At 39.0% G+C, this 13,025-nt stretch overlaps 1 protein-coding gene across 2 annotated transcripts in view; it reads left to right on the top strand.

The window, feature by feature from the left end:
- LOC146492703 (CCR4-NOT transcription complex subunit 3-like) overlaps nucleotides 1–13,025 on the top strand; it is a 53,053-nt gene that overhangs the window by 16,631 nt on the left and 23,397 nt on the right. The window contains exons 3-7 of one of the 2 annotated variants that reach the window (XM_085147915.1): nucleotides 1,266–1,333; nucleotides 3,833–3,907; nucleotides 7,681–7,770; nucleotides 10,618–10,746; nucleotides 12,851–12,946. In XM_085147915.1, coding sequence (XP_085004041.1) covers nucleotides 1,266–1,333; nucleotides 3,833–3,907; nucleotides 7,681–7,770; nucleotides 10,618–10,746; nucleotides 12,851–12,946 — 458 coding nt within the window. Of the gene's footprint in view, nucleotides 1–1,265; nucleotides 1,334–3,832; nucleotides 3,908–5,605; nucleotides 7,441–7,680; nucleotides 7,771–10,617; nucleotides 10,747–12,850; nucleotides 12,947–13,025 lie in introns of those variants that run through there. The other variant, XM_085147916.1, reaches the window with a different exon arrangement.

Here is a 13,025-nt window from a genome sequence, read left to right as displayed (position 1 = left end):
AGCGACTGCCTCTCTCTCTCTCTCTCTCTCTCTCTCTCTCTCTCTCTCTCCTGCTGCTTCAATCGTGAAACTGCTTAATGATCAGCTGATCGGCTTTTCTGTCGCGAGTCCGTCTCTCTTCTTAGTTTTTGGCCCACTTCTCACCAGAAAGAGGAAACCAGCGGCTGAACAACAGCAGCACGTTTAAGCTTGATAAGCTGTTGTTAGAATTTATTTAATATTACCTTCTACACCAGGATCTTTTTCTACGTAGCTGACGGCTGGTAACTGTGCAGGGGCGGATCTAGCAAAGTTCAGCCAGGGGGGCCGATAGGGCATGAACAGGGAAAAGGGGGCACAAAGACATACTTTTCTTTCTTATTCTCATTTAAAATGTCTAGTTTTTAATAAATAATTATCTGACTCTTACACCCAAAGTTTTAATCTTGTGTAAAATATATAGAAGTCCATTACTATATATAGTAACTGTTAAGTCTAATATACCCTAGTAAGCTATAGTACTTTTTCCTTTGGGAAGATACCATCTGTGCAGTCTGCAATTCTGTTGAAGAAAGATGTTGAATCTATTTAATTATTCTTGAAAAATAATTTATTTTTGTGCATTTCCCCCCTGCATCAAATTAAATTTGATTACATCGATTAAGCATCATGAGGTGGAGGGTGGTTCCTTTTTTTTTTTTTTTTGCTGGGAGTTTGCAACCCTATTAGTTAGGTTGCTTAAAATTTCTTCTAAGTACTCTTTAAAATACCAGAATAGGGAGGATGGAGCAGGTTTAACTTTATTAGATTGGTATTGCTGAACTATGACATATTTTGGACGCAGTGTATTTTTTACATACAGGTATAACAGAATAGCTTTAGTGTTGTTATTTATTTAAACTTGAGTATAAACTTATACAAAATGCAGCAAGATATTAAAAAAAACGTTTTGTTGATTAAAAAACACACTATATCGGATTCATATCGGTATCGGCAGATATCCAAATTTATGATATCGGTATCGGACATAAAAAAGTGGTATCGTGCCATCTCTAGTTTAAACACAAGTCGGTTTAACTAAAAAAAGAGGTCAGTGATGCTCTGACGTGATGAATCCGTTATTATTTATATTTGTGCTTTTGAGCTGTTCTTCCCGCCTCTTATGAAATGACTTTGATGAGGAAGTCATGCGTTCTGGCTTTGACCTGCTTATACAGCTTCTTTGAATTAGACACATGTCTGACATGCTTTATGTGAACTTTTTGCTCTTTTTTGGTCTCCTCCAGGTGAAATAGATCGATGTCTGAAAAAAGTAGCGGAGGGAGTGGAGCAGTTTGAGGATATTTGGCAAAAGGTAAGAAACAATCATCATATTATTGGGACTGCAACTTTCTGTTTTTTCATTTCGACTCAAAGATATCCTGCGATGGAGTCGTGGTAGGGATGAGAGGGATAACTGCATTTTAATGCTGCAGTCAGTTGGTGTTGTGGCACAGTGATTGTCTGGGTTTATGTTTTACTTTCATAGGAAGAGGAGCTAAAGTGGAAATCTAACAGTAAGACACATTAAACAACTTAGCTGTTTAACTTTGTCTGTAAATCGAGTTGCCACTTAAAAAAGAAGGCTGATATTATTGCACGTCATAGACTGTATCTAATAAATATAGAGGTGACAACTGTGACATCGCCCACTAGTTTTGTACTCTGCATTTGGAAGCTTTTGCTATAGCATGTTGGATGCTGCCATGCTGGAAGCATGTGCGACCATATGTGAGTAAGAGGGTGGTGTGCTAAGTTATCAGCAGGTTAGCAACATGCATTTCTAAGTTACCCAGCGTCAGATGTTACCACTAGAATCTGAGAACCTGGATTTTTGTCTCAAACACAGTTTCACAGGCAGTTAAGAGAGATGCAGACAGATCTGCCAATATGTTCATTTGTGCATACATACCAAGAATGTATTATCTATATTTTTATTTATTTATTTTTTCCCAAAGATTTATTTATTGCTTTTCCAACAACATTTTGACCAACAGGATGAGAGAGTTCAAATAAAATAGAGGAGGAAATTAATAAAAAATTTGAGTGTATAATAGTAATGTATGTACATCGTATATGAACAGTGTTAGGGAAACACATAGATATAGTTATACATACTCTCCCATGTAGATCATTCAGATATTATTACAGGAAAAAAAAAATATGTATATAGATAAATAAAACAAAGCAAAACAAAACACCCCCCCCCCCCCAAAAAAAAAAAAAAAACCAAAAAAAAAAAAAAAAAAAAACAAAAAAAACAGATAGTTAACAGATAGATTATCTATATTGAAAATGGGGGCGATCGTGGCTCAAGAGTTGGGAGTTCGCCTTGTAATCGGAAGGTTGCTGGTTCGAGCCCCGGCTTGGACAGTCTCCATCGTTTTGTCCTTGGGCAAGACACTTCACCCGTTGCCTACTGGTGGTGGTCAGAGGGCCCGGTGGCGCCAGTGTCCGGCAGCCTCGCCTCTGTCAGTGCGCCCCAGGGTGGCTGTGGCTACAATGTAGCTGCCATCACCAGTGTGATGACTTGTTGTGTAAAGCGCTTTGGGGTCCTTAGGGACTAGAAAAGCGTTTTACAAATACAGGCCATTTACCAAAATACATTAAACAGAAAATAATGTTCATACTTTTTTAAAATAAATAGATTTTATAAACCTTTTTGCTTAACTTTATGACTTTATGTCGTGACCAACATAAAGTTAAAGCTGATATGGCTGGACACACTGTGTGATGACACTTTCTAAATTACCCCAAAAGGTTCGAAGTTATATTCTGTTACCTATCAGTGCCTGTCTAAAAACATGCATGCATCATATTAATATATATCTGGGGTAAGGCAATGTCAGGTTCTATCCCATATTTACTGAATGTTTTATTTTGCATAGTCTACAAAGGTATAAAAAAACAAGAAATGTCTAATATTAGAAAATGTTCGGAAAAAGTGCAAATTCTCCACACGAGGTCCGTGATCAGTGTTCAGTCCTGACAATATTCTGTTTGCAGTTTTAAAGAAGAATTCAAGAAGCATGTTTGTAAAAAGGTCTTAGAAATATATTAATCGTTAAGTTATTGTTCACAGATTCTCAATTATTATTGCCCTTTCGTTCCATCTGTTATCAGTCAGGCTCTGCGGGTACACTTTCTCCCTCTCAGGCTATTTGTTGCTAATGTTTCTGTGCAGCATTAGTTTCATCAGACTCCTGCATTTATTAACCTTAGTAGTTAATAAATGCTGCCGTTACCACAACAGGATGTCCAATACTCACGATACTTATAATAAACAAAGTGAATACAGCTGTTATTAAAACAATGCTTTGCCCAGAGCGCACAGCAGCGCCCACAGTCAACATCGGCTTTGCTAATAAAGAGGCACAAAGCGCATTAACAAAGATCCCAGTTGCCTTTTTTCCCTTCATTACATCCACTTTTTATTGTGCTGTTGGCAGTTGCTGCGTTTCCTTATGACCTTCCAGAAGCTCGTGTTCTTCATAAATACTCCTGTTTGTTTGGATGACCTTTGTTAGTTTTATGTCTCACTTTATTACCCATTTAGTCCTTAGATTTATGTGTTTTTTCCTACTTAATCATGTTGTTTTTGCTACTGAAACAAATGTAATCAGTTAGTAGCACTAATCTAATTAAACAGGATAATTGGGATTTTAGGAGTATGATCACATGCTTTATTTGCAGGCTGTAAAGCTTTCAACAGATTGGATGATTTTTAGTATGGTACATTTTGAAAATGAAGGCGTGCACTGCTGCGCTTCAGCTTTGACCCTTTGTCTCTGTCTGTCTTTCTCTCTTTTTGCAGCTTCACAATGCAGCCAACACAAACCAGAAGGAGAAATATGAAGCAGACCTCAAGAAAGAGATTAAAAAGCTACAGGTAAGGAACAAAGGAAACCAGAAAATAAACGTTTTTCTACTGACAGGTTGTTTGAGGTGTTCTGGGCTCCCACAAAGCTGATTAAATCAGTATAACTTCAGGGTAGATGTGTCTGACTTTAAATAATTCCAAAATTTAAAAAGTCAGAGAAGTCAAAAAACAATCTCCATTAAAAGACAGACATATCATTGTCATGTTGAACTTAAAAAAACGAACAATAAAACGCCTCCAGCATGCAAGCCGTCATCAGCGAGGGTAAACAGATTTCCTGGAAGCAACCATTGTTTTTTCTAGAGGTTTTTCACCTACAGTTTGACGAAAAGCTGTAAGATCTGTGCAGTCTTCTGGTTTAAGATGTAAATTTGATTATCTGTAAGCCAGTTAGAACTTTTGCTTAGTGTCATGGTGCTACATCACGCTGGAAGATCCAGTGATTGTCACCAAACCGCTGCTGGATTATGGGAAGTTGGTGTTTAACCCTTTAAAGCCGGTCGGAGCGGGCACGCTCTGTTTTGCGTAACTATTTTTAAATCCCGGTAGCTCTGCAACCACGTGAGCTAGCGCAATAATTTTTTTTGCATATGAAACCGGAGGAGTTGTACTTACATCTTATGCCATCAGCTTGTCCTCGGTCACAGTTTCCTTCCACATATAACTTTGCAAAAACTGCATAAAAAGCACTTGCAGCAACAAAAACATAATATTCCAGAAACACGCTTTGCCGATCCGATCAGCTGTTTGTAACACTTCCTATGTTGGGATAGACGTCAGCACAAACTTTTGCAGGTCCGCCATGACCTGCCCGAAACCGGAAGTGACGTCATTTTCACGGAAATGTAGTTTTTTATTAAGTTGTGTTTGACTTTATGACTTTCTGTGTGGTTTCTGGGATGCTTACGACTCATATTGCACTGCTGGAAATAGTTTATTTTGATGCATATGCTGTTATTTTGCAAATTTGCACTATAATATTTATTTTCGTTTTTCCTGCAGTGTATAGAAATTGGTGTATTTCAAAAATAAAACTATGAAGACACTCAAAATAAATTTCCTGTGGTGGGAAACTATTTTGTGCAACTTTTTTGTATTTACAGTTTTGAGGGATAAGCCTCTTAAATTTCTCTAACTAGAAATATATGTTAAAAAAACAAAAACGATTTTCAATTTTTTTGTAGTTTATTGCACTTTTTTGCAATTTATGTAATTACTATGCACTTAATTCCTACATATTATTAAAATCTAGGCTGTAATGGTTGTATTTATGTATAGCAACTTAAAATCTTCCCAAAAATGGCTCCACAGCATGTAAAAATATAATATAAGCTCTGGCGGACTTGGTTCTATGGTAGGTCTTAAAGGGTTAAGGAGGGTTTTAATCCGGTCATTCCTTCGAGACCTCCTGAGATTTGTTAAATGATGGCCTCTGTAGTCTATATTATGACACAAATCAATATATCTTTTGAATCAACAGGACAGTGTCTCTTAAGTCTGCAGATTCTAACCATGAAAACAGCCATTCGGTTATTAAAAATGCACTGAAACGCTGGTTTTCCTCTTAAATAAACAAAAGTGACAGAGGTGTTTGCCTTCCTGAGTCAGCAAACCTTTAACTTGAGTTGAATTCACAGATTCAGTGACATTTCTGAATGAAGAAGCTGGGAATACACCCCAAACTGTAACAATTCAAAACACATCGAGCGAAAGGGTTGCACCACGCAGACCCTCCCTTTATTGATAACTGATTAACGAGGTGTATTTTAAGCAGACCGGGGTAATGTTAAAGTCCTGTAATGCTGCTAAAATGTCCAACAAAAAATGGAATCACAGAAACTTCAAATAACTTCTGGAGGCGTGGAGAAAGCTGAGTAAGCATTTTATGCACACTGTGAAAATCAAATGTGAAAGTAACAATTCTCTGCTCTTCAAATCCTCCGTTCACACTTAGCGACACATCATAACCTGTTTTGTTTCAATGGAATTTCTGAGTTTATTTTGCCTCAACATGAAAAAGATGTTGTTCACTTTCTATTCTCGGCAGTGTAAGTAGGAAAATACCACTCTGTGAAATGTGCTTCATTTCCAGCCTGAAGACAAGAACACAGGACCAAGAGCATCACAGTCACATATATAAAGACTGTTTTACTATAACAATAAGTGACCAGAAACAGACAATAACTAATTGGCTGGAACCTCTTTGCTCTTTTGGCCTCTTCAGTCTGGTTTTGTTTAGTTCTCTTGTTTCTTCTCCTCACTTCATCATGCTTTCAAGTTTTTCACTTACAAGCACACAAAGTTTTCAGGCCCCTCTTCTGTGGAACCAGCTTCCAGTTTGGATTCAGGAGACAGACACTATCTCTACTTTTAAGATTAGGCTTCAAACTTTCCTTTTTGCTAAAGCATATAGTTAGGGCTGGACCAGGTGACCCTGAATCCTCCCTTAGTTATGCTGCAATAGTCGTAGGCTGCCGGGGGATTCCCATGATGCATTGAGTTTTTCCTTTCCAGTCACCTTTCTCACTCACTATGTATTAACAGACCTCTCTGTATTGAATCATATCTGTTATTAATCTCTGTCTCTCTTCCACAGCATGTCTTTATCCTGTCTTCCTTCTCTCACCCCAACCAATCACAGCAGATGGCCCCGCCCCTCCCTGAGCCTGGTTCTGCCGGAGGTTTCTTCCTGTTAAAAGGGAGTTTTTCCTTCCCACTGTCGCCAAAGTGCTGCTCATAGGGGGTCATATGATTGTTGGGTTTTTCTCTGTATCTATGAAGCGCCTTGAGGCGACTTTTGTTGTGATTTGGCGCTATATAAATAAAATTGAATTGAATTGAAACAAAAATTAAGGAGAAGCTTAAAAACACAAATATCCTCCTGTTTTCACTTGTTCTGGGTTATAATTAACTGTTCAGTGTATTTTGTCCTCTTGTTGTCACTCTGTGGGCCATACTTCCTTTGCTCTCTCCACTTTCTTTGTGTAGATTTCTTGACAGGAGGAGATCATTATTAGATGGCACCAGTGTCCAGGTGGCTATTTCCAATGCAGGCAGCATAAGGACAGCTAATTTCTCCTTTTATTTTCAGTCAGACTCACATTTTCTAAGGATTTTTGTAAAAACTGATTCAGCTTGGTTTCCTCGTTTCTAAGTTTGCATGACTGATAGGGCTGCAGCTGCCACAATAATGGGAAAAAGCAGCAGATAGAAGTAAAGTAGAATTATTAATTTAAAATTAGATACCAGCTTGGTGACCTTTCCACAGGTTTTCTGGAGAGACGGGCCTCTGGGAGTGATTGAGTTGATTTTCTTTTCTTTTTTTGTGGTTTCTGTGAAGTCACGCTCCTTTTAAGGCGGGGCTATCGTTACTCAGATCCTGACTCCTTTTAGCACCAGGTGTGACTGGGTTCTAATTTGTGGCCAATCAGCAGTGAGCAGGTGAGACAGAAGCTGCTGATCTTAACCCGACGTCTCTGAAAATGGACTGTGAAGGCTGAGATGTTTGCTGACTTGAATCATTTAACCTGCCACACATAAAGGTGTGTTTGTAGTATTAAATATCATCTGGCTCAGCCTGAAATGTTCAGCGTTGTCATGAGGACCAAACTTCACGCCAAGCCTGTTTGCTGCATGCAGACATCATGTTCACCAGCCATGACTGCTGGAGAGGAGGCTGCGCTCCTATCACAGACTTCACTGATGTATCTCTCTGTCTCTTTCTCCCTCCTCTCCCGCTATGTCCCCCCCCCCTCTTTTTCCTTCTTCTTCTGGTCCCTCAGCGTCTTCGAGACCAGATCAAGACGTGGGTGGCATCAAACGAGATCAAAGACAAAAGGCAGCTAGTAGAAAACCGCAAACTCATAGAAACGGTAAGTAGAAACTGAGGATGAAGGTCATTATGACACATCCAGGGCCTGTTTACACTCTGGAGGACTATTTGTTTTGAAATCTGGAAAAAAAACTCAGATAAACCAGTTTTATGAGATTTTCTTTCTCTTTTTTCAAACAATTGAAAGTTGTGTAAGGTTGGAGGTCTTTATGGAGACATTTACCTGCAGTTATCCACTAATATTTGGCCTCAGTAATATTAGAACTAAGAGCTGATGAAAAAACAGTGCATGTTTTTAATTAATGTTGATCTTTATTTTTACCTGTTTATATTTTTTGGGGTGGATTAAAGAAAACGGTTCATTAGTTTCAGTTATTTTTGCTTTTTTTTTTTTTTATATTTTTTTAAATTTTTTATCCTTCTAAAAGATGGATGGAGCAGAAATGACCACTTACTATAACCTAATCACAGATATCAGTCTTTACTGGGTCTTCGCTGAATAATGCTGCTTAAAGTTCTCATGGAGGACCATGCAGCACATGCCACAAGCTGCACCAGCTCTTTAGAAATGGATCCTTTGGGTCCAGTAAGTCACAAGATGGTCTCTCTATAGATCAGGCTTGTGGTGTATCCCAAGGATGTTCAGTCAGATTGGGATCAGTGAGTTTGTAATTGACTTTGATCTGTTTTTGCGTCTTCCTGCTGGAGGAGGCGGCTGCTGTTACGGAGTGCTTAAAACTTATGTCTTAAAAAAGAGAGACAATGTCCAGAAACAGAATTCCCCGAGGCTCAGTCCTAACCGAGTGTCCGTTTGTTTGCAGTACAGTGGCTGTAACTGAGGAAGATAAGGAAAGTTTTCCCGGATAGTAGATCGCCTGTTAGTTTGTGGAAATGGAAAGTTGCAATTTTAGTTTAGTGATTGTGTTGTTTTTTTTCATTAGTCATTGCCTTCCAGTGCTTACAATGCCAGCTGAGCTAGAAGTTTCTTTTTTTATCTTACATTTCTGTTTAAAATAGTTAAATGTTCCTTTTTATCGCTGTAAAAATTCTCACTGCACCTTCAAATGCACACAGACGGTGCCGCCTTTAGAAGCTCAACAACAAACAGAAACGGTGTGAATGTGTTGCCAAAATTATTCCCTAGATCACTGGCTCGGATTAAAGCGCTGCGCCCATTTTCATCTGCTGCGCTATCTAACACCTGTCCTCCAGGCCGCGGAGCCACGTGAGCCTTTGATGAGGGCTTTTGAGATGGACTGAATGTGAGCCACCTGCCTGCACAATGAGGGACCTCTGCAACTCAGCAGAGGTCCCTTTTAGACGTTCGTCGAGTTTTCCTGCGGTTTTGTTGGTTGACCTGAAATTACAGTCCTGCAGGAAGTGGAGGGAGCTTGTTAGAAACATGTTGCCTCAACAGCAAATGATCATTCACAACCTACTGGGTGTTTACACAGAAATGTGACCAAGATGAACTTGCAGTTTAGAGCCGTGAATGCAGGGTTGGTGTTGAAACCGCTGCAGGCAGAGAAGAGACTTTAACAACGTTCAGTCACAGACAATATGTCCTGTTTATCAGCCGCTGAGAGGCGTTCAGGAGCTCTTCGAGTTCAAGAACTACATTTATTAAAGCAACGCTTTTGTTGGTGTTCAGATTATTTAAGAAATCAGTGGAATAAATGACATTTTCTGCAGTTCTACACACTCAGTGGTCACTTCATTAGGTACAACTGTAATGCCATTTTTAGATGGTTTTCACTGTTGTGGTGCTTTATAATGACAGGTGTTTGGAAAATTATGAACCCTGCATTTTTATAGAGGATTACTCTAAACCCTGAAAAAGGGTTCAACAAATTATAAGGGGCGTCAATATATGAGTAGCAATAATAATTCATATTTAAAAATGAAATATTCATGTCTAGTTCCAATGATCATGTATTTAAACTGGTTTAAAGTTCCAGAGCTCCATTTATTTCCATTTGTTCAGGCACTGAAGTTGTGAAATGAAACAAAAGAGAACCACATTACTCCACGTGCATAAATCTATCCACTGGTTGTCTCATCTCTGTAGTGTCTCAAGTGTTTTCCTCTAATAGTCAGCACCTGTCACTGTGCTGCACACCTTTTATCTGCACTCATTTAAGCAGCATATATAAAGAAGCGCCATCCGGTGGCTGGAGGTGTAAACACAAACTAAGATGTTTAAAAACGGCTGAGTAGCAGCAGCGTAATGTTAAAGACTCGCTGTGCAGTTTATCTGAGCTCGACAGCTCAGCTACACATTTTATGGATGATTGTAATAAGGTGACAGTGCTGAACTAACAATCCTGTCGCAGCAGCAGCTTCTTGCTTCTAGGATAAACCCTCTAAGTTAGACTCAGTTACTCGCCCAGCTGCTGCATTTAAGCTCCTCGGCGAGCTGTGCTGTTTTGCCCTGCATCTGGACTTGCAGGCGTTTCTTTAGCTCATGGCTGGTCTGATTGAGTCACTGCAGTTTTGAGCTCTATATTAGCAGCATGACATTTTGTGTACAGACTGAGTGATGAATGCATCAGTGGCATTTCTCCATATCTGTTTAGTCACCTAATTTTTGTAAATGATTTGCCTTAAAACACAAAAGATAAACAAAATTCGGGCCGACGGTTGACTCAACTCCACATTTATGTGATGATATGATGGCAGATTTTTGTATTGTTTAATTGTCTTAAATCTGAATTCTTAGGATTTTATTTTCTGCAATTAAACCTTTTTTATGATAATCAAGTAAAATCTAACTGAAGTTGGAGCAATAAGACACAATTAGGGGCACAATTAGATGTTTGTGAAGATCAATATATCCCCGAAAACTGAAGTTGATCAGCTTCTTATTTATTTCTTCGTTTACTTGCAGCAAATGGAGCGATTCAAGGTAGTGGAAAGAGAAACCAAGACGAAAGCATACTCTAAAGAAGGGCTCGGTCTGGCACAGAAGGTGGACCCAGCCCAGAGGGAGAAGGAGGAGGTCGGCACATGGCTAACGGTGAGCTTCATAATCAAATGTTGTCATACGAAAGATGGGAAATGGTTTGTTTGTGACAGGAAGAGTAGTGTAATCTAAATGCTGCCAAGCATCACATTAATTTGTGTAGAGAAGTACTTTCTAATCCTGTAAGTCTAATCACCCATTTAATGTAACCACTGCTGTAAAGCAGAATCGCACCGTGGTGAAATCTGTTCTCAAAAGCAGAAACTAATTCGAGTCAGCGGCTCAGTTCATGTGTCACAGCTCGGGTCTCTCACGAGGAAGTTTTCTGCTTGGATTGTTTTTAATTTTCTTTTGCAACCAAACCTGGAACTGAAAGTGAAATCAGGTGGAACTAAAACCAAAATTAAAACAAAACGCCGTCTCAGCTTTCAACGAAAACAGACTCCCATTAATCGACAGCCATTTCTAAACATGACCGTGCTTGTGTTTGGCGCTCTATAAAATGTGTCGTCGTTCTGATCATCAGAGTAAAAAGGCTGATTTTGAGCAGAGATGTTAAAACGGTTCATTAATAATTTATCTTATTTGTCAGGTTGAAAATGTCAAAATTTGATGAGTTTGTTTTTGTTTTTGAAATCAACTCTTTGGCATTTATTGGGTCAACAAATTATAAACTTGTTTATTTCATCTTAGGCTACGTCCACACGTACACGGGTATTTTTGAAAACGGAGATTTCCTTTTTAAAAAATAATCCCGTCCACACGTAAAGGCAGAAATGAAGGAAAACGCTGCTAGGAACATGCCAAAGCAGCAGGTGGCGCTATATTCCTAACCGTGTAGAAATGTTGGCCAATCAGAAGTCTAGAAGCCTCGGTGGGGAAAAGTAAACAAAGCTGGGGCATAGAAGCAGAACCGAGTCGTATGTGTGGAGGGACAGTAACTGTGTGTGTATATGTAAGCATTTAAACACTGCAGAGAGAACAATTAACAGTAACTGTATTGTAGAAATTCATTTCACCGAAACAATAACGTGGCGCACAGTGTGACGTCAAAAAAATGCGCACAGCTTTGACGCTGCATTTCTCCGTTTTTCTGTCCACACGTAAATGCAAAAATGGAGTTTTCAAAAATATCCACCTTAAAAATCTCCGTTTTCAGTGACCAAAAACGCCGTTTACGTGTGGACGAAAGGTGCAAACGCATAGAAAAATCTGCGTTTTCAAAAATACCCGGGTACGTGTGGACGTAGCCTCAGACTTAATGGGGGTTTCCCCCAAGTCTCAGAATGGTGGGACTAAACTTGTGTGTATATATATTAGCCCATCTATAATAAAGGCAGTAAATCAATGTTGCCTTTATTTTATTTATTTATTTTTTTTACCCCTCAGTTGTCAAACACTGTTTGGGGTATTGTTGTCACCCTGCCGGGTGGGCGGGCAGTGTGGACACAAGTTTGTAAATGCGGTAACTCAAGAATGAGATGCAGGAGTTTGAAATTGAGACTATAGGTATATTTACTAGGAGGCTGAGGAATAAGACTGGTGTCCAACAGTGTGTGTTGGTGTTTTGTGTTCACAGAAATCTTTTTAAAAATTTTTCTGTGCATTTTATGAACAAAAATATCTATTTTGATTGAATAAATGAAATCTAATGTAATAAACCTGCTTAATTAAATTTTAGTCCATGCTTTGGGAATCCTTCAACGATGGCTGTGAACAAAACATTCCACCGTTATGGAAAAACTTGTGCTGCACGACACATTTTAAACACTCAAGGACTTCCTGCTTTTGTTTTGCCTTTTGTAATTTTAACAGCAAAATGAGGCTTTTTAGTTTAATACTTGGTGTTGTTTACATGTTAAACCTGAGTGCATTTCTTTTAAACTTATCCGAACCGACTTAATAAGCGAGCGAAGGAAAGTCACGTTTTTCCACTATTAAAAAGCCACTTCTGCATCTAAACATGGTTTGTTTTGTCAGCCGATGATTCCAAACGCCAAAGTTGATTTTTAATGTCATCCAAGGTTTACAATGGCAGCAAATATTTAAAGATTTTAATGATAAATTTTATCAAGAGCTGATCTAGTTAAAGGTCTATAACCAGCTGAGTTTTGTCACACCGCTGCCGTGTTAACTTTTAATGTCTTTTCTTGCTCAGAATACGATAGACACTCTGAACATGCAGGTGGACCAGTTCGAGAGCGAAGTGGAGTCTCTCTCAGTCCAGACGAGAAAAAAGAAAGGAGACAAGGAGGTCAGTGTGTGCTCTCATCTCTGATTCATTCATTATTTTCTTCTCTACTCGCCTCTGTCGAGGTTCTTTTCCTCTCAGC

Source organism: Neolamprologus multifasciatus, chromosome 22 (genome assembly GCF_963576455.1).
Source record: "Neolamprologus multifasciatus chromosome 22, fNeoMul1.2, whole genome shotgun sequence".
In the NCBI taxonomy this organism is placed as follows: domain Eukaryota; kingdom Metazoa; phylum Chordata; class Actinopteri; order Cichliformes; family Cichlidae; genus Neolamprologus; species Neolamprologus multifasciatus.
This window is presented reverse-complemented; position numbering and strand designations above follow the sequence as displayed.